This window comes from Squalius cephalus (assembly GCF_949319135.1).
Source record: "Squalius cephalus genome assembly, chromosome: 4".
Classification (NCBI taxonomy): Eukaryota; Metazoa; Chordata; class Actinopteri; order Cypriniformes; family Leuciscidae; genus Squalius; species Squalius cephalus.
The window spans coordinates 28,335,402-28,357,000 of NC_137125.1; the positions used below are offsets into that span (position 1 = coordinate 28,335,402).

At 38.5% G+C, this 21,599-nt stretch overlaps 2 protein-coding genes across 2 annotated transcripts; one reads left to right on the top strand and one right to left on the bottom strand.

The window, feature by feature from the left end:
• Positions 1-4,360: 4,360 nt before the first annotated feature.
• LOC307157670 (uncharacterized protein) lies at positions 4,361-13,218 on the top strand. Its single transcript, XM_079869597.1, has 17 exons — positions 4,361-4,371; positions 5,581-5,652; positions 5,857-5,945; positions 6,033-6,135; positions 6,435-6,534; positions 6,912-6,937; positions 7,013-7,040; positions 7,482-7,529; positions 7,730-7,759; positions 9,060-9,107; positions 9,308-9,337; positions 9,483-9,530; positions 10,264-10,311; positions 10,402-10,456; positions 11,260-11,450; positions 12,393-12,522; positions 12,656-13,218. The coding sequence occupies exons 3-17, from the start codon at positions 5,932-5,934 to the stop codon at positions 12,810-12,812; spliced, it is 1,056 nt and encodes a 351-aa protein (XP_079725723.1). The 5' UTR covers positions 4,361-4,371; positions 5,581-5,652; positions 5,857-5,931; the 3' UTR covers positions 12,813-13,218.
• On the bottom strand, positions 13,218-16,542 carry LOC307157754 (uncharacterized protein). Its single transcript, XM_079869678.1, has 5 exons — positions 16,275-16,542; positions 15,703-15,804; positions 15,368-15,543; positions 14,758-14,859; positions 13,218-14,284 (listed from the first exon to the last, which is right to left on the bottom strand). Exons 2-5 carry the CDS (start codon positions 15,727-15,729, stop codon positions 14,122-14,124), a joined length of 468 nt encoding a protein of 155 aa, XP_079725804.1. The 5' UTR covers positions 15,730-15,804; positions 16,275-16,542; the 3' UTR covers positions 13,218-14,121.
• Between the last annotated feature and the right edge of the window lie 5,057 nt (positions 16,543-21,599).

The window sequence follows — 21,599 nt, forward strand, 5'->3', positions numbered from 1 at the left end:
TTAGATGCAAATTAAGGCTATGTCTGGTTAAACAGTTATTGTGTGATTTCGTTTATTGTGCTTTGTCAACTTGAAGCATGAATTTAAGAAAGAAAATCATTTTTGGAAGAAAATGCACCACATACTTTTGTCAATGATATAAGTTATAGCTAAAAGATTGTAAAAGCTTTCAGTTCACCCTGCCTAATTGTAGTTGAAAAGTCAAATTAAGCTTGATTAATGATATAGTGACTGATCAAATAAACTACAGCATCGGGAATATAACTCCCATGTGTTTTGCAGCATTTAAAATTTTAGTCATTGTGTTATGCGAAAAAACACACATAAGAAATTATTGCTGACAGCACTTTTATTTTCAGAGAGTTTTTTCTTTCACACAAAAACACAACAGTAAGTGTCTTTCAATGCTTTTAAACACTTGATTCCTCGTTCTTTGTCATATCACAAATGATGTGTGAACACCGGTAAGCATTAGCCTCGATAGAGACGTAGATAGTAGTCGTGTCTCCTTCATTGCGTATTTTTATATTTTGAATATATCCCTCCACTGCACTCTGTAACCCCTTTTGCCTCGATCTGGAGGATATCGCGGAGGTATTGCTCCAAAAATGGTCACTGACACGCACGGATATACCTCTTTCCGTCATAGCAATCTGTCGCGCTGGTCGTGTTTGACCATTTGTTTGTCGGACGTAGCAACAGTAACTAAGGGGGGCGGGGCTCGGCGAAAGGTCAATTGCTGCCCTCAAATGTTAATCTGAACTAAAAATAAACCTTTAACTACTACAATATTACATTTCATTTTTTCCAATGAGCTTTTTTTGTTTTATATGCTCAATGTTAAATTTATAAATTTAGTTACATTTATAAATTTGGCTTTTCTTCATGACTTACACTTCATGTTTAATCTCATCTGGTCCCAGGGCAGAGACCATTATTTTCCACAATTTTGTCTCAGGGCAGGTGAATCCCTCCTCCTGGTCTCAGGGCAGAAGTCAGTCTAATTTATAAATTTGGCTTTTCTTCATGACTGTTTAGTCTCATCTGGTCCCAGGGCAGAGACTATTGTTTCCCACAATTTTGTCCCAGAGCAGGGGAATCCCTCCTGGTCTCAGGGCAGAAGTCATATTTTCCTCTTCTCAGGGCAACATAGTTGGACAAAAGGGAGTCAGCTGTCTTCTCTGGTCTCAGGGCAGAAGTGGTCTGAGGGCAGGACGGTGAATCTCTCCTGGTCTCAGGGCAGAAGTCATATTTTTCTGTTCTCAGGGCAACATAGTTGGACAAAAGGGAGTCAGCTGTCTTCTCTGGTCTCAGGGCAGAAGTGGTCTGAGGGCAGGACGGTGAATCTCTCCTGGTCTCAGGGCAGAAGTCATATTTTTCTGTTCTCAGGGCAACATAGTTGGACAAAAGGGAGTCAGCTGTCTTCTCTGGTCTCAGGGCAGAAGTGGTCTGAGGGCAGGACGGTGAATATCTCCTGGTCTCAGGGCAGAAGTGGTCTGAGGGCAGGTGAATCCCTCCTGGTCTCAGGGCAGAAGTCATATTTTTCTGTTCTCAGGGCAACATAGTTGGACAAAAGGGAGTCAGCTGTCTTCTCTGGTCTCAGGGCAGAAGTGGTCTGAGGGCAGGACGGTGAATCCCTCCTGGTCTCAGGGCAGAAGTCATATTTTTCTCTTCTCAGGGCAATATAGTTGGACAAAAGGGAGTCAACTGTCTTTTCTGGTCTCAGGGCAGAAGTGGTCTGAGGGCAGGTGAATCTCTCCTGGTCTCAGGGCAGAAGTCATATTTTTCTGTTCTCAGGGCAACATAGTTAGACAAAAGTCATAGTTAGACAGGGAGTCAGCTGTCTTCTCTGGTCTCAGGGCAGAAGTGGTCTGAGGGCAGGACAGTGAATCCCTCCTGGTCTCAGGGCAGAAGTGGTCTGAGGGCAGGACGGTGAATCTCTCCTGGTCTCAGGGCAGAAGTGGTCTGAGGGCAGGACAGTGAATCCCTCCTGGTCTCAGGGCAGAAGTGGTCTGAGGGCAGGACGGTGAATCTCTCCTGGTCTCAGGGCAGAAGTGGTCTGAGGGCAGGACAGTGAATCCCTCCTGGTCTCAGGGCAGAAGTGGTCTGAGGGCAGGACAGTGAATCTCTCCTGGTCTCAGGTCTGCACTGATCCCAGGCTACCCTGCCCTGGCTTAGAATTAGTTTGAGGCCAGTGTCTTTTCCTCCATTTAAATTTTGCCTCAGGGATGTAAGTATCATAGTTATAGGTTGTCATAAGTATCCAATTTAATGCTTCAGCAGAAATACATGTTTTTAATTTTTGTCTTTTGTCTTTTGTCTTTGCCTGTAAAGGGAAACTTAACCAAGTCAAATGAACAGTAAGTTATTCAAAACTATTTTTTTTCCTAATCTATGTTACTCATTGGCATCATCTGCATACATAATGATATAATTTGCATACATCTGACCAGGTAGAGCACATTCCGGTACTTTTTTTAGCTGGTGTTTTTAGAACGATTAGACACATGGGCAACACAAGCACTTGCAAGATTGTTTTTATGTAATAGGCCCATGATGAGGCTGTAGCCTACCAAAAATTTGTGAAATAATGAGAAGTGCTGGCGCTGCTGTAACATAAAACATCATTGGCATGGCATTCAACACAACTAGGCTATTTATAAATTGTATAATATGTGGCCCCGACTTGCCTCAACATAGTACATGTGTCTAAAACTTTTGCCCATATGCTCTAGTTGCCCGTTTCAGCCTAGTGTGACATCACTAACTCACAGATAAGCACTTGAAACAGAGCGCTGTTAGACTGTGTATTTTGATGGTTATCACCAAAACAACGTGTGAAACCAACACATTCAGAAGTCGGCAAAAAAGTCGCTAGTCGATAAATGTGAATTTTAGTCGCCAAAGATTATAAAAATCGGGGGGAAAAAACTAATTTGCCAAATTGCCAACACTACTTTAAAGTAGTTTTGTATGCTACATGTACTAGTTGATTGGATTACATTTGTGCCTGTTAGCCTAAGTGAGGTGACTTATTTTGGGACTTTTATTTTCTTCACCCATGCAGACTTAGGGTGTATTCACACCTGCCTCGTTTGGTTCGATTGAATCGAACTCTAGTTCGTTTCCCCCCTTGGTGCGGACCTTTTGGGCAGGTGTGAATACAGCAATCGAACTCGGGTGCGGATCAAACAATCGAACCGAGACCCAGCTGAAGAGGTGGTCTCGGTACGGTTCCAAACGAACTCTGGTACGGTTCGTTTACGGTGTGAACATGAACCGACCCAACTGCAGAAAACTGCGTCTTTTTATTTGACTGCTCTTATGAGGATACTTAACAAAACGGACATTTTGGCATAATGGTGTCTAAAGCGAGCGAGCGAGCGAGCCAGAGTGCGCGCACGGCAGAGAGAGAGGGAGCGAGAGACCTTGCGTGTGTGTGCCAGCTAGTGTGCCTCACGAAGCGCATGTAAGGACCCAAGCAATCAGTTGTCGGTGCGGGGGGGCTTTTATCTATACCATATAGTTTCTTCATATTGCGTTTGTAGAGAATAACACCAAATCAGTAAAATAACAAATATTACATTACGAAATATCTCCATGCTGAGCCTGTTTGTGCACTTCCTGCTTTTCCCTGCTTGAGAATTCCTGTCCAATGAATGGACGACCTTAGCACACGTGTGGTTTTGTTTACACATTTTGGTTCACTTGCAAAAAGAGCAGTGTGAAAGCGAACCGTACCAAACAAAAAAAATCAACATCCTATTTGGTCCGGACCAAAGCAAGTGAACTATCGGACTTTCCTGGTGTGAATACACCCTTAGAAACACTGAAGTCCCAAGGACTTCATAGTGAAGATGTCCTTGGGACAATTGGGCCTTTCCAAATCTTTCTGGGTAGTTTGGAGGCCCTTTTAGGCCCATTTGAACTTCCAGATGAGGTAATTTTCTATTTCTTTAAAAAAATTATCCTCTTCCCCTTCACCTTGACTCTATTGTGATTTATTGCAGTTTATATATATATATATATATATATATATATATATATATATATATATATATATATATATATATAATATTTTTTTATGTATTACTTCCCCAGGTAATGGATGCCTTATTTTGCATCATGAGCAGGGTAACTCATACCTTTTTACAAAACTCACTCACTCACTCACTCACTCACTCACTCACTCACTCACTCACTCACTCACATACATACATACAATTCAAATATAGATTTAACATGATTTAATGACTTAAACCATTTCTCTCCCTCGCTTAGAGCCAGCCTGGGACAGAGGCAATTAATAGTCAGGCTATGCACCTGATTTTGGAGGGCAGCTCTAGGGCTAGGAGTACTTATTTCTTAAAAGTAAGAGTTATGTAAATGTTTAAAGTTATTGTTCAGTGCTGCTGAATAGAGGTCTTCACGGGTCCAAAAATTCGTGCCCGAACCCGAAAGAGACCCGTAATGTGCTAAACCGAACCGACCCGGCCCCGTCTATTATTTCAAAAGCTGGACCCGGACCCGTGCAGATCCGAGAAATGCCAAACCGGACCCGACCTGGACCCGTCTATTATTTGAAAGCTGGACCCGAAACCGCCGGGAAGACACAGACCCGACTGGACCCGATTGTCACATATTCCACTTTAAACTGCTATTACAAGTAAATAAACCTGTTGCGAAAAATACAACTTTTTGTCTTACCTAATTTAAGGAGCCGTGGTAGCGTAGTAGTCTCCTCTCCCTTCCTTGTAACGTTAACGTTACCTGACTGGCTGTGATCATGCATTACAATCCTCCGACAAGAAAGTTATTCATGTTATTCCTCTCGTTATTCCAAGTCCAAGCTTAATCCACTCATTATTTCAGCTTCAAAAGTCCACTTGATGTCACGGTGACGGATGACCAATGCAACTTTGCACATGTAACTTACATTCTGACTCGAGTTTACTTGCATAATAACTTTGACTGTTTGCTCTTTTGAACTATAATAACGATTGCTCGTTCAGTGCCATGGCCATTGCTATCATGTCCGTGCTCTCTGCTCTGCATCGAGTCTGAATCTGACCACTAAAACTTTAAGATTAAACAAGACGGTTAATTTATATTGTAAAATCTAAAGCGCGGTTTGGCGGTCCCTCACTGAAGCTCTGGTAACTGGTTGCCATAGAAACATGACACGCGCTTGAGACTGCACATGCACGCTAGCTGGATCAACCTAAAATATGCTTTTTAAAGCAATTTATTTTGAGTGTCCTAATTTTACAAGTTGCAAGTTACAAAAAAAACCCAAGCAGTGTCTAATCACGGCCGGGTTTTCTCCGAGTCTGATCTAATGACTCCGATCGCACGGGTATTACACACAATGTTAAACAGACCCGGGACCCGAAGTAATAAATTCGGACCCGACCCGGACCCGGCTGATCATTTAAAATATAGACCCGAACCCGTACGGGTCCCGGGTCGGGTCCCGGGTCGACGGGTCTCGGGTTCACTGTGAAGACCTCTACTGCTGAACACATTAGGTGTCAAGTTTATTTATGTTTGTTCATGAATGTTTTCTTCTTTTCCTGTCAGAAAAACATTCTTAAAGGAGCCAGTGCCATCTTCGGGCCCTACTTGCTGGGAGAGTGCCACTGGACCCTCTTTGTAGGTTGCTGTTAGGTTATGCAGAGACTATTATTCGCTAAATAGCATCACACTAGTCATTATTGTTGCTGTTGTGTCATTCTCATTTGTGTTGTATGAGCTGTTAGTGCTTCACATTTTAAAATAATTTCAATCATTTTCAACACAGATTGGTTGAAATTCTCCTTCAAACCTTTCTCATATGTTTTCCCATCTTTTGTATAGCATTGCAACTTGAAAGAGGGAACTATTACCTACATCGACTCCTTGGGGGAGCAACCACAGCATTGCTTCCAAATAATGGAAAATTGGAGGTACAAGGTTTTTGTATTGCTCTATAAAATGAGATAATGAAAATTCAGCAGAGATCTCCTTCACAATTATTTTCTCTAATCTTTCAGCTTATTTGCTGCTAACAGAGGCTGCCAAGGGCCCTGGAAGATGATGAAGAGGGACCATGACTTACAAAACGACTCTTTGTCATGTGGGGTGTTCTCACTAATGGTACAGTTTGGTCGTTTTCTGCATAATGTTTCTGTTTTCTTTTGAAAATATAAATATTTTTAGTTTTCACTTTAGAGCAATTTTGAATGAAAGTTTCAGATCAAATATTAATGGATTTTTGACATGGACACAGTACTACCTTCAGCACACGATACAGGAATCATGATCATATAATTATTAAATGAGCACCATAATCTTCTCTTGTAATATAGTCCAATTTTTTTTTACCACAATTTGTTGTTCACATTTATTATAAGTTACATTATTTCATTAAAATAGACTTTCTGTTGCTCTTTTAGTTTGCAGAAATGATCCTCCAGGGACAACAAGGGCACCTCCAATGCCTCCCTATCGCTCAAGAGCGGGAGAGACTTGGGACTTTGTTGTTCAACTCCCTTGGTAAGTAGTAGACATATGTACGGTATGGGTGCTCCTTATTGAGCTCTGCTGGCTACCTGTAGCTGCCTGCATTAAGTTTAACTTACTGATGATTTGGAGTGGTAGCTTTAACTTGTAAATTCGGAGGATGTCATACTTCGGAGTACATTGTTACTACATCATTTCAAGCATAAAATACGACATTAAGTTTATGTTCAAAATCAGATGCTATTTATTTACGATCTTTCTTAGAAGGATGAGGTGAATACACTGTCTTGGTTCTATGCACATTGAAATAAGCATGCAGAATGAATCATTATTTTCATGATTATTATTTGGTTTTTGAAACATTATAATAACATTAAAATGACATTAAGAAACATGTTCATTTGTTTTAGATACGAAGACTCTAAGAAGAAAAAAGGCAAGGGTTAATGATCAAAATATACATACTGTTTCTCAACACATTGTATACTTAATGTTTTTTTCTCTTTTCTAGGGAAAAATCGCCAAGTCTAAAAATACAGGTAAGAACAGCCACAGACTGGGATTAATTTTAGGTGTATTGAGATTCTAGGCAAGTCTGTTTGGTAAGTAGGGCTGATGTATGTAGACAAGCTACAACCAAACCTAGTATAATTGTTAATGTTAAGTAAATTTGTACCAATGTTGTTCTTGATTAGCTTAGGTACACACACACACACACACACACACACACACACACACACACACACACACACACACACACATACACACACACACACACACACACACACACAGACACAGTCTTAAATACAGTAGATGGTGATCAGCATTCGAGTCACTCACTAACAACATACATGTAGGGATCTTTTCAGTAAGCAATTGTGTCTTTGATGTATTAACTTTGCTGTTAGGAAAGTACAGAGATCTTTCTTTTGAAACAGTTTGTTCCCTGAATGCTGTTCTCTGATTGGTCTTAAATATAGTAGATGGTGGCCTTGCACAGGAATCTGAGTCCACGGAGGGTGAACAAGGTAGGAAGATACTGTATTTATGGTCAGCATTCAAGTCACTCACTCACAACATACATGTAGGGATCTTTTCAGTAAGCAATTGTGTCTTTGATGTATTAACTGATCCACATAGCACTGCTTTTTAGGTAAGAAATATACAAACACACAGCCCACCTGAAGATCTTTCATGTAGGCATTTGTTTTCTTTTATGTTTGGACAGATCAACCTGTTGGAGAGCACCCATGTGCAGGTAAAAAAAAATATAGAGAACACACACACACATACGCACCTTTCCTCTGCCACCAACAGCACATTGCTGTTAGGAAAGTACAGAGATCTTTCTTTTGAAACAGTTTGTTCCCTGAATGCTGTTCTCTGATTGGTCTTAAATATAGTAGATGGTGGCCTTGCACAGGAGTCCACGGAGGGTGAACAAGGTAGGAAGATACTGTATTTATGGTCAGCATTCGAGTCACTCACTCACAACATACAGTACCAGTCAAAAGTTTGGAAACATTACTATTTTTAATGTTTTTGAAAAAAGTCTCTTATGCTCATCAAGCCTGCATTAAAAAAAAAAAAAAAAAAAAAAAAAAAAACAGTAATATTATGAAATATTATTACAATTTAAAATAATGGTTCTCTTTTTTCATATATTTTAAAATGTAATTTATTTTTGTGATGCAAAGCGGAATTTTTATCAGCAAGTACTCCAGTCTTTGGTGTCTTATGATCCTTCAGAAATCATTCTAATATGATGATTTGATACTCAGTTATTATCAATGATGGAAACAGTTGTGCTGTTTAATATATTTTTTTGGAATACTTTTTTAAAGTAAAACGTTAACAGCATTTATTCATAAAAACAGCATTTATTCAAAATAAAAACATTTCTAACAATATAAATCATTACCATCACCTTTTATCAATTTGACGCATCCTTGCTGAATTAAAGTACTAATTTCTTTAAAAATAAATAGTTATTGTTCCCAAACTTTTGAACGGTAGTGTATATTGTTACAAAAGATTTCTATTCTAAATAAATACAGTTCTTTTTTAACTTTTTATTCATCAAATAATCCTGAAAAAAGTATCTCAGGTTATAAAAAAAAATATTAAGCAGCACAACTGTTTCCAACATTGATCATAAATCAGCATATTAGAATGATTTCTGAAGGATCATAAGACACCAAAGACTGGAGTACTTGCTGATGAAAATTCAGCTTTGCATCACAAAAATAAATTACATTTTAAAGTATATTTAAAAAGAGAACCATTATTTTAAATTGTAATAATATTTCATAATAGTACTGTTTTTTTTGTTTGTTTGTTTTTTTAACTGCAGGCTTGATGAGCATACGAGACTTCTTTCAAAAACATTACAAATAGTAATGTTTCCAAACTTTTGACTGGTACTGTACATGTAGGGATCTTTTCAGTAAGCAATTGTGTCTTTGATGTATTAACTTTGCTGTTAGGAAAGTACAGAGATCTTTCTTTTGAAACAGTTTGTTCCCTGAATACTGTTCTCTGATTGGTCTTAAATATAGTAGATGGTGGCCTTGCACAGGAATCTGAGTCCACGGAGGGTGAACAAGGTAGGAAGATACTGTATTTATGGTCAGCATTCAAGTCACTCACTCACAACATACATGTAGGGATCTTTTCAGTAAGCAATTGTGTCTTTGATGTATTAACTGATCCACATAGCACTGCTTTTTAGGTAAGAAATATACAAACACACAGCCCACCTGAAGATCTTTCATGTAGGCATTTGTTTTCTTTTATGTTTGGACAGATCAACCTGTTGGAGAGCACCCATGTGCAGGTAAAAAAATATATAGAGAACACACACACACATACGCACCTTTCCTCTGCCACCAACAGCACATTGCTGTTAGGAAAGTACAGAAATCTTTCTTTTGAAACAGTTTGTTCCCTGAATGCTGTTCTCTGATTGGTCTTTTATATAGTAGATGGTGGCCTTGCACAGGAATCTGAGTCCACAGAGGGTGAACAAGGTAGGAAGATACTGTATTTATGGTCAGCATTCAAGTCACTCACTCACAACATACATGTAGGGATCTTTTCAGTAAGCAATTGTGTCTTTGATGTATTAATTTTGCTGTTAGGAAAGTACAGAGATCTTTCTTTTGAAACAGTTTGTTCCCTGAATGCTGTTCTCTGATTGGTCTTAAAGGAGAACTCCGGTCAATTTTAACATTGAGCTCATTTTTTTGTAAATTTGGAGTGCTGTCAGTACAGAGAACAACAACAAAAACCGGTGTTGCCTACACCGTGTTATCCTCTTTTTAAAATTTGCACCCTGTTGACTTCAATGGGGCAAGTTTTAAACCTGCTTTTAGCCTCTTAACATCCTTGATGTGTCATTACAAGTGCACAGCCAATGTGAGTGATTCCTTCAGAGTGAACACGGGTTGAATCTGACTGCAGTAGATGTGAAAGATATGAATAAAAGTGAAGTTAATTCAGCCAGCGCTCATACCTGTATTTACATCCCGTTTTCGGTCAAAGGCCATACTAGTCGATTGTCGAGTTCACGAGCATAGGTTTAGTTACCTATGATCACACGCGTGAACTCAACAATCGATTACTATGGCCTTCGACCGAAAACAGGATGTAAATATAAGTATTTGCGCTGGCTTAAATAACATAATTTTTATCCAAAAATATTTTTATTACAAAAAAATTAGCTCAATGTTAAAATTCACTGGATTTCTCCTTTAAATATAGTAGATGGTGGCCTTGCACAGGAATCTGAGTCCACAGAGGGTGAACAAGGTAGGAAGATACTGTATTTATGGTCAGCATAGTTTTGGCCATGAAATGAGTTGACAATAAAATAAAAACAATATTTTTTCACTTCTACAGTATTATTTGAAGTGGAGAGTGTTCTCCGGTTACCTGACGGGACCAAGGCCAAAAGGTAACTTTGTATGTCATTACCATCAATATTTCATACATTTACATAATTCTTCCTAAGCAATTAATAGTTCCAAACAATAACTGTGCACAGGTCTACACATTGCACGATTACCGCCTTATAGTGCGGAAAATACGGTATATTAGACTGGGTATAACCCTCGGTGTTGCACACTATTATATTTAAATTTAAATTTGCTCTGCAGTTATGTCTGGCCCTGAGAAATTACCTTCTTGGGAGGTACCAACGAACGTAGACAATCGAAAAATGTTTCTGTGTACAAGGGAGGAACGCGTTTGTTTTCAAAGTCCGGAACTGTGATTGCGCGGGGTCACACTAACTGTATGAAATGAAGTAGGTGGGGCTGGTAACTAGGCTATCAGAAGTACACAGAAGGAATTTTTAAGCAGAAATCTGTTTCTCTACAGACATTTACTAATTTCCCAAATTTAGGTAAACTCTTGCTGTAAGGACAGGTGCATATCATATTCCTAAGCCTTTACAAAAGCTCATAACAGCCTCTTACATGGCTCATCATGCTAACATGGCACAAAATTCCTACTTGCAGCACCTTTGCTGTGGAATAAATCTTTAAAAGTCCCCCAGCTTCCACCTAGATATACTGGGCCAAAGTCAGTAATACTGAGTCATGTCTTAAGAAGCTGTTAGGAATAAGTTATTTAAAACCCTTTTTAAGGTGTCATGTATGTGTTCTCCTGTACCTAAAGTGTTACCTACCAACATTTCTACAAGGTAGAAGATTGTTTTAACTATATGCCTGCTTAAAATCTCCACTGATATTGCAGATATAAAGTGACTAGGGAGGAACTGGTTAGAAGGTGTGGGCCACCAGAGGGCTATTCGCCCAATGCTCTGGTGGCCTACTTAAGGAAAGGCAAGAGCCAAAAAGAGGCGCTCATGGCCAAGTTGCACGACTCACAGGTGGAGCCAGGACCACGAATCAGGCTGTCAACAAGTGTCAGCAAGTTGTGTGAAGGTAACTGAGGTCTAGAGGTTAAGAACATGATGTGCGAGAGTTGAAGGGCAGTGAACCACCCATCACTTCACACAGCTGGTATAAGAATCTTTTCCTAATAGTCTGGCTAGGCGGAAATCTTTGTTACCATTAAGATTTTGGTAATTTTGCACTATTTTGGCAGGATGTGAAGGCATTGAAATTGGTTCTCGTTACGCACAATACAAACAGATTGCCAGAAATAACTATTCTGCATGACATTGGGCAGTGATTTTAATTTTTTTTTACCTTGAGTACCACCTCAGAAAATATTAGGCTTTTCCAATACCACCATCTTACACTTTACAGCAGTATGGCATGCAATCGGGGTGAAATTGCAACCTCACTGTGATGTCAAATCATAAGAATGAATAAGACAAATAGCAAAAATATTTTTTAATTTTCAAATCTTGTTTTACAAGTTTTATTATTTATTGTGATTATTGCATCATTGACCTATTCACTTAGAAGTTGCCACCAACACGGATGCACATAGATTATTAACTCTGATCTATATGTTTTTGGTTGCAGAAAACAGTGAGATAGGAGGTTGGGTAAACATCTTTTGTTTATAGAAGCTATCTCGTTATCGTGTCTTATGTCTCTGTAAGATGTTAGCCCACTTAAATGAAGATTCTGGGATAAGTAGGCTCAGAAAGAATCTACCTTTGTATTAGTGAGAGGTCTTGAATTAACAGGACTTACCTCTTCCCCAAGTAACATTAGGCTGTAATTATGAAATTTTCATAGATCTTATCAACTAGGCGGACTCATCAAATGGCATCATCAAGGGACTTTCACATGTTGATCAGAACTTTTTTTTGGAATGACTGAATCTCGTTTCTGTCCTTAACAGTCTATACTCCATTCTTAGTTTGACAAAAATATAATTTTTTTGTACTCTCTTGCACTGTGTATTTGTAGAAGAATGTCTGGCCCTTGCAGAGGATGTAAATTACATGGGTTTTAAATACCTACCAATTCAAAAAATTGGCCAGGCTTGCCTGGAGGAGGACCAACATCTTGAGGCCATCGTCAAGGCCCAACACTGCAGGTTCATTGATCTGTTGTTACCAATGCCAGTATGCAAGATTAAAAAGGCTTAGATCTACATATGCATTATTGTATTGCATCACCTCTACCACTGTTCTTTATGTCAATAACATCTGTTTTTAACACTTTTGCAGGCAGACATTAACAAGGATAAAGACCGCGATGGAGGCCAACTGGTCCTATTACAACCTCGCTACGCATGGCCTTGGGCCAGAAATGTTGAAGGGTGCGTTTTCTTTAATTGATGCGTGCCTGGTCGAGGCAGAGAACCTCCACTGCCTCCAGAAGTAAATAAAGCATGTCAATTTTAAAATGGTATCTGCATTTATGGGTAGCCTTGACAAAGGAATAGTCTTTATGGTTTACTGAGTAAACCACTTTGCACAATATAGATGTGATTTAACCCTTGTGTTGACTTCGGGTGAAATTGACCCGTTTTCAATTTTTGTTTTATATCAGAAAATATGGGACGTAGAAATAAGCACTTAAAATGTGTAAAAGAAATCATTTAAAACGTTGGAAAAAGCAAAAACAAACTGTGAAAAAAAATGGCTTCAAACGTTAAAGAAAGTGTTTTTTTTTTTTGTGACAACACAAGGGTGAAAACATAATTTGCCAAATACATGTTAAGTTAAACCATAAGAATGTATGGAAAGTCTTGGTTTTGGACTGAGAATGTATCAAAGCATCAAAGTTATAAAGCAATTTTCTTTATTTGTAATTGTGAGTACATTTTTCTTGGGGATCAATACTTTTACTGAATTACGGGACCTGTGTACTTCACCACTGCTGGTATAATTTACATTTCATATTGGTAAAACACTACTATTGCTTCTGCCATTAATGTAAGAAGTCTATATATTTCCCAAAACTTCATAAAACTTTGATTTAATTATCAGTATTTTATTTACCTTATCAACTACCAAGAAAATTCATCAACCAATCAAGACGGGCGCTTTCACATGCAAACAATGGCACCTCCAGAATAACAGAATTAAGTTCTTCTTGCTCTTCTTTTGCTTATAAAGTTCTCAACTACTGCTCTCTGCAGTCTAGCTTTTTTTAATTTTTACGGTAACCATGTAAAGGGGTCATTTTCCTTTTTCTGGACACAGCAGTGAATTTTCCAAAAGCCAGCTTGTGTGCTCTTTGGATGGTATTGTACAGTTCAGGGGTATGTTCAAATGCTTTGGACTTGCTCCACTCTAGTAGGTCTGATAACATGGACTGTATGGGAGGATTCCCATGGGAGGCTTCAGACACTTGTGCATTTTCTTTGGGGTCTGTGAGAATGTCTTGAGGCTTGAGGACATGTGTGACATGTATGCAAACACATCTTTCTCCAAAACTATTAGCAATGCATGTGCACAAAGTCGGAGTTTTCCTATTCACAATACTCATAGTCCCATCACTATTGAAGATGGTTATTTCATCTTCAGTCTGCTGATAGAGACGGAGGCTGATGATTTCTAGCGTTTTATTATTCCGCATTTTTTCAATGTCAATACCTCTCCTGCCTACCTCCATCTTCACCAAGAGAATATGTTTGCATGTGTTTCCCATCCGGAAATTGGTGCATTCACACGTGAAGTGTAACAAGTTAACTTTGTAGGCTGTGTTGGTTGACTGTGACGGCACAAAGCACTGCTCCGCTTCTGTCCAAATCTTTGACCACACCATTTTTAAATAGCAGCGCAGCAGCCTGGTGAGCAGCAGAGCTGGATAATGTCAGTCGTCCTGCTTCGCTGAGGCCATCCATGTAGCTGCAGTAATGAAAAACAAGACACAAATTTGGAATTACAGTAAAATAGTAGCCTTTGCCTCAGATAGGACAGTGGGGAGCGACGGGACCAGTGTGTGAGAGTGTGCCCTAGCTAGCTTCAACACAGGTAAGGGCACCATCACAAACTTTTTAATGGCACACATTTTGCATATTCTGATTGGATGGCCAATAACTTATGCAATACCATAAACTCATAACCATACTGTATATTGGCCCTTATTGTTGGATAGATTTTAGCTAAATGCAAGTTTCATTGTGTAGTCATTGTGTAGTCATGTAGCCATGGTGATTGTTTTTTAGTGCAACAGCTCCATAAAAAAATAATTCACTGTTAAGACTGTGAGAGGGTGGCAAGCTTCATGAAAGTAGCTGCGTCTCATTTTATTTTATTCTATAACAGGCTGAAATAGCCATTTGGCAAAATCCACATTCCCTGTTAGAGAGATTACTAACCTGTAATACTTTTCTACATCTCCACATAGCAAAAGCAGAAGTTGGTCGACTCTTCGGTTTGCCTGGCCTCGCAGAAACTGGTATTTCAACGTAAGGAAGAATCTTTAAGACAGAAAGGCATGAAAAACGTGAAAAGCTTGACAATTACAAATCTGACACCCACCATACCATTGGCTTCCTATCAAATTGGGAGAAAATAATTGAATAGCAATACAAAATAAACTATCAGTGTAAAACACTGATTCCTACATATTTTTTCTGACTTCAGTGAAACCTCGCTCATTCAACCTAAAGAGCTGCATTAACTGCTGATTTGGGGAATATGGGTTTTTCAGCTCATGGTAAACTTTGCCTCCCAATAGTCAGACCACGAGGTGAGCCAGCCTTGTGGTAAGACGTAACGTTCAGCGCATAGTAAGTCAGTGTTCAATATGTGGTATTAGATAGGCCCATGCCATTTTGAGAAAAGCTAGTAGAGACTGGCACTATATTTGCATGCATAATTTTAGGAACATGATGTTAGCAACACCTTGATGTTTTAAGCAAATACTCTGATCCCAATATGAAAATAAATTATTTGAAATATTATTGGCAAACGCAAGTAAAATACCTTTCAGCCTTGTTGTTTGTCTCACTGCTACAGTGATAGAACGTTCTGCCAAAGTTTACCCACAGCTCCGCATAAGTGAACCAATTTGTCTTCAGATAAGTTGTTACATGGGGACTATCCAAAAAGGTGTCGATCTCACTGCATTTCTTGGCAGATACATTGAGAAACTCTTCCTCCTTAGGGGAAAAACATTTTATCTGAGATGCTTATATACAAACATTAAAAAGAAAAAGCATAAATAATTGTAAACTCACTATTATGTACACTACAGAATGCATAATTTGTTCAGGACCACTTAGTTGCACTGGGGTTATGAATGTAAGAAAATATAGTACCGTCAGACATGCTTTCATTGATGCCATGGCATGAATGACCACATTTCTTTATTCAGGTGTCAGGTGACCTCCATCTGTCTTCACAAGCCACCGGTTAACAGCCTATAACAGCATAAATTGCTTCAGATGCACATTAGGGTATGTTATTTCACCCTGTCACGTGGCAGTTAGTTTCCATTGCTTGGCCAAAAGGGAGTTTATGTTATTGTACTGCAATGTAACTCTGTATATATCCCAAATTTTCATGTTTCATGTAAGTAGAATTCAGGATTTGAAATAAGCATATACTGCAAACTGTAAGTATTTATGTCACAACCACCTGCAATTACGTTGCAGACCACTAGTTGATTGCCCTTAAATATACAGTACAGTACAGTTAAAGATTACACTTGTTTACACACCCACCACATTTTTAAAGAACACTGTTGAAAACAGCACACTTTGCCAAAGATCTCTAGAATAGTACTTTGTACCTGCTCAGTTGACCTTTCCTGTTAGTTTGTCAATGTCAACTGCACAACATTGTAGATTTAAATGTCACAAATAGTGATATTGTATATTCATCGACTTACCTGAAGCACATGGAACCAACAAAGGAGAAGCTTTGCATTTGGGAAAACGCTTTTAATAGCATTAAGCACTCTCAAGTCACGGTCCATCATCACTGACCTGTAACATTGAAAAAGAAAGAAAAGAGAAGAGAGGAAAAAGTTGCACCACACCCAAAAGCATACATTAGACAGAGTGTATTGTATACAGTGTAAACATTGTATCAAGAAAATTTAGAATAGAGAGTTAAGAACCTAGTGAGATCCAAAATTCAAAAGCTGTAGCTCAGTGCAGTAGTATTTCCAGATTCAAAGTCAAACATGCATATTTCCTGTTGTTCCAATTACAAAGAAAACAATAAATACAGTATAACATAAATTATGCTAACATTTGACTGACCTTGGATAGAAGCTTGGGTTACTCAATTGAAGCTTCTGTAGGCAGAGGCTTACTGTTGCAGTAGTTTCCTTGCTCAGGATAAAATAGGCAAATGGCACGCCTCTTCCAGTTTTGTTTATCAATAACAGTGCATAAAATGCATACCCGTAGGCTGTTATGCCTTTGTATGAAGCATCCATGAAAACCATTGGATGGGGGGTTCTCTTCCAAAAGTTGTTTTTGAAATGGTGTTTGTACAACTAAAATGAATGGTTGTTCATTGTGAAGTGGCTGATAAAAACAGATGTTGTCTCTGAGTTCCATGGAAACCAAATGGTCCACACTGACAGAATCACTGTCACCCACACCTCTGAGGTTTTTCTTTAAAAGCCGAATGTCATTAGGGGTCAAGTAAAACCAGCTGTCTTTTTTGTCCACATGCCCATTTTGTTGAGCCCAATCATAGCTTTTTATTAAGATCTCAGAAGTAGAACAACCCTGTTGAAGCCATATTTCAATGAGGGAATGCAGGTCTGGGTGGATGCGGTTTTTCTCTTTAGAATTAGCCTCGTCATGGCCAGTGTGCTGTAGCATCTTTTGGATTATGGCACCTGATATTCCGGCATCCGTGATGACTTTGAAAGAGATGTATGCCTTGCAAGAATTGGCCCGAGTTTGTGTGGCTTCTCCATTACTTTTGCCTGCAGCGTGATTCCCACGGTCACAGCCATAGTAATAATAGTCCTGCCGGCGGCAGACTGGGGGTCTGAAGTAGCAATGCTCCTTCTCCTGTACTTCTTTGATGTAACCCTCCATGAACTCCTTGGCATCCCCCCTAATAATAACAACATCTTGGTGGACCCTGGAGTCATGTGGCTTCTTCAACCGTTTTTTAACACCATTCACCCAATGTGTCGCCATATTCTGAAATTATAAAAGACACTATACTTGAACATATAGATTTTTGGAGAAACACAGGCTAAGCATCAAACTGATCGGTCCTGTTAAATATTTTGAATATTTATCTAACATAGTCTAATAATAATATAAAGAAGAAGAAGAAGAAGAAAAAAATGAACATGTCTTTTCATCTTCGCTTTTCTATTTTACAAGTCTTGGCTGCATTTATCTCTCCCCTGACTTTTTCGCTTTATGGAAATTTGAGCCCTCAATAAAGTCTTCCAGGCAGCGCTGCATATTATACAAACTACTAATATACTAAATAATACATAAAAAATATGACTTCTGCCCTGAGACCAGAGAAGACAGCTGACTCCCTTTTGTCCAACTATGTTGCCCTGAGAACAGAAAAATATGACTTCTGCCCTGAGACCAGGAGGGATTCACTTGCCCTCAGACCACTTCTGCCCTGAGACCAGAGAAGACAGTTGACTCCCTTTTGTCCAACTATATTGCCCTGAGAAGAGAAAAATATGACTTCTGCCCTGAGACCAGGAGAGATTCACCTGCCCTCAGACCACTTCTGCCCTGAGACCAGAAAAGACAGTTGACTCCCTTTTGTCCAACTATATTGCCCTGAGAAGAGAAAAATATGACTTCTGCCCTGAGACCAGGAGGGATTCACCTGCCCTGGGACAAAATTGTGGAAAATAATGGTTTTTGCCCTGGGACCAGGGGTCCGTTCTTCGTACGTCGCTAACTCACTTAGCTGGATTTGATTGTTGGCGATTTGGCATGATCTTGGATTGTTTGGTTCTTCGACGCTCATCCTGGACTTGCTGTCATAGCAACATGTGCGCAAACTTAAACCTGCTCGGGAGCAGGCTTATTTCATGTTAACAGGATTAGATCCCGGCTTCATAAGCGGAGCTGATACGGGAAGTCCAGCCCAGCGCGATAGTGCACTTTCTGAGATATATATTTTTTCTCGTGATTCGTGAGATTGTCGTTTTTTGTCGCTTTTATGTTTAAAAGACAGTTTTAGTTTTGTTTTTGTTTTTTTGTTTTTGTGGCATTTCCAAGCCACTTAAGACCCAATGTTGTAAAGCAGTATTTTTTTTTTATTATTTTTTTAGGCTATCATAATTTATGAAGATCATACAATCATGACCATGCCGATTACAGATATGTCACTCAGGCTTCACTAACGTGATTGGTACCATAGACTATAGGCTCCATAGACTGCCATCAAGGCCTCAATGAAGGGGATTATGTGAACAGAAAGGGGATTCACAATGTAAATGTGCAGCCCAGTTACTATTGTGATTCTTAATATTCCAGATTAGTAATATTATATCAAATAAAAAAAAGTATTACATACACTTATGCTGATCCTAACAGAACTGCATTTTTTCATAGGTGATTATGACATGTTCCTGCCTGCAGACAGGTGTTTTATGGCCCCATTCCCTGACCCAAACCAGTTACAATGCAGCACCAGGACAAAGGCACACAATTAAATGAACTTTGGATAACTAAAGGGAAGATGTCAGTGTCTGAAAAGTCTGAGGGTTGCACACCTGACAGGGCCTGTGACATTGTTGCATGTGCCATATTACACAACATTGCCAAAAAAAAACACTTTTCATTAAATGTTTAATAAAAGACAAATATGCTTAGTTCCTTGAGTTTTATTTCAATTGTTCTTTGTAAAGAAAAGCCAGTGGTCAAGTGCCTGCAACAAGAGATATTAGACACATGCCTCATGCAACAAATAAAAAGGAAAAGTTGGCTATACACTGCCCACCTGTAGGCCTATGTCTCCTCTGTCTGTGCAGACTCTTCTGTAGGCCTTTCTGTAGATGTGGAATCCTGCAACTTATATTGCAGCCATAAAGCATGCAAGTATAAATGAAGTAAAGTTATTTATGCACTTGCAGGTAGGCTAGTTCCTCCATATGACAGTTATCTGAGAGGGTTTATTCACTGTCCAGTGCAATGGAAACAAATGGACATTACAAAGTCTTATACTTTCTTTCCTTTGGAAAGTTAGAAAATGTCCACTTACTGCACATATTTCAGCCACCACTTTCTTGGGAACAGACACAAGTGTTGGTGTATTATGTAAAAGTGCACAAAAGAGGAAAACACAATGTCATTACAATGAACTATACTGGGGAAAAATGTGATCAATAACTCATGGCAAAATATTTTTACATTAACATAAGTTTATCAGTTTTCACTTTCACAAGTCAAAGCAATTCATCATTACTCAAGATTTAACAGTTGAAATGACTATACGGCCTTAATTTAATGCAGCAAAAATGATTTTACAGTGTAGGCTACTAAGATATTTTCTCTTCTTTTTTTCTCAGCCTTTTTCTTGGTTGCTTTTATAATCAGACAACCATTTATTTAACAGTGCCTTTTATAAAAGAGACTATAATATAACTAAAAATTACCATTATGTAGAATATTTTTGTACTTCACTTTTATTTGTTCCCATGTTCTAGTGTAGTGACTGACATTACAATGAACAAAGTAATTATGCAATTATTAAAATACAAAAATATAGGCTAATAAGTGATAAAAACATCTAACATGGCCACTTCTAACGGATTTAAATTGTCTGCTACTTTTTGCCAGCCCTCTCTCCTGGCTTTTGCAGACTTTGAGGTGTTCCCTGGCGTTTTGATTAAACATTAAAATTCCGAATAAACTTCGACTATTAGTTCTTGCTCTGCTGAGGAGAAAAACTGAGCGCGCTCTTTGGCCACGCTGAGCAGCCAATAGCAGCGTTGCTGATCAATGTTTCTACTATCGATACATATCCCCTTTTAAACTTAGCATGAACGCGCAATTATCTCAGATAACTCAATCCAGCGATACTAATCATATCCGGCAAGTGTGTTCGAAGAACCGAGTTAGCCAGATCATGATTCGCACGATGATATCATCTTGGATGTGTCATTTGATCTCGGATGTAATAAGCAACGTACGAAGAACGGGCCCCAGATGAGACTAAACAGTCATGAGGAAAATCCTACAAAACAACTTCTGCCCTGAGACCAGGATGGATTCACCTGCCCTGGGACAAAATTGTGGGAAACCTGGAATGCCAAAGCTGACTTTATTATAAATAAATACATAAATAAATATACGAAGAAATGTAAAAGAGCAAAAATACATACATAAATAAATATACAAAGAAATGTAAAAAAGTACAAATAAATGAGTATTTATACTTTTATTACCTTATTTATGTATAATTGTATTTTTCACACTTTTATTTATTTCTACATTTATTTATTTCTACATTTATTTATTTCCACTTTTATTCATTTCCACATACATTTATGTATGTTTTTATGTCTACATTTATTTATTTTCACATTTATTTATTTCCACATTTCTCTGTCCGTATGCTAATGAGGGGGGCGTGTTTTACCTCAGACATCACATCAGCAATCGAGCTCAGAGTGGCAGTGCTGAAGCTTTGAGGCCACAGTGACACCTTGTATAAATAAATCTTGTGGAAATAAATAAGTTTAAATAAATGTGTGAAAAAATACAATTTTATATAGGAATATTATATTTTAAGGAAATAAAAGTATAAATACTAATTTATTTGTACTTTTTTACATTTCTTTGTATATTTATGTATTTTTGCTCTTTTACATTTCTTCGTATATTTATGCGTTTATTTATTTATTTAAAATAAAGTCAGCTTTGGCATTCCATAGGAAACAGTCTCTGCCTTGGGACCAGATGATACTAACAGTCATGAAGAAAAGCCAAATTTATAAATTAGACTGACTTCTGCCCTGAGACCAGGAGGGATTCACCTGCCCTGAGACAAAATTGTGGGAAACAATAGTCTCTGCCCTGGGACCAGATGAGACTAAACAGTCATGAAGAAAAGCCAAATTTATAAATTAGACTACAACGCCCTAAATAGTCATTGATTTTTTGAATATGAGTACAGTAAAGCTTATTGCAATGTACTTTCTAGCTCACCTGATTAGCTTGACTAGCTAGCTTAGCTAGCGCTTATGGTTTACATGTAAGTT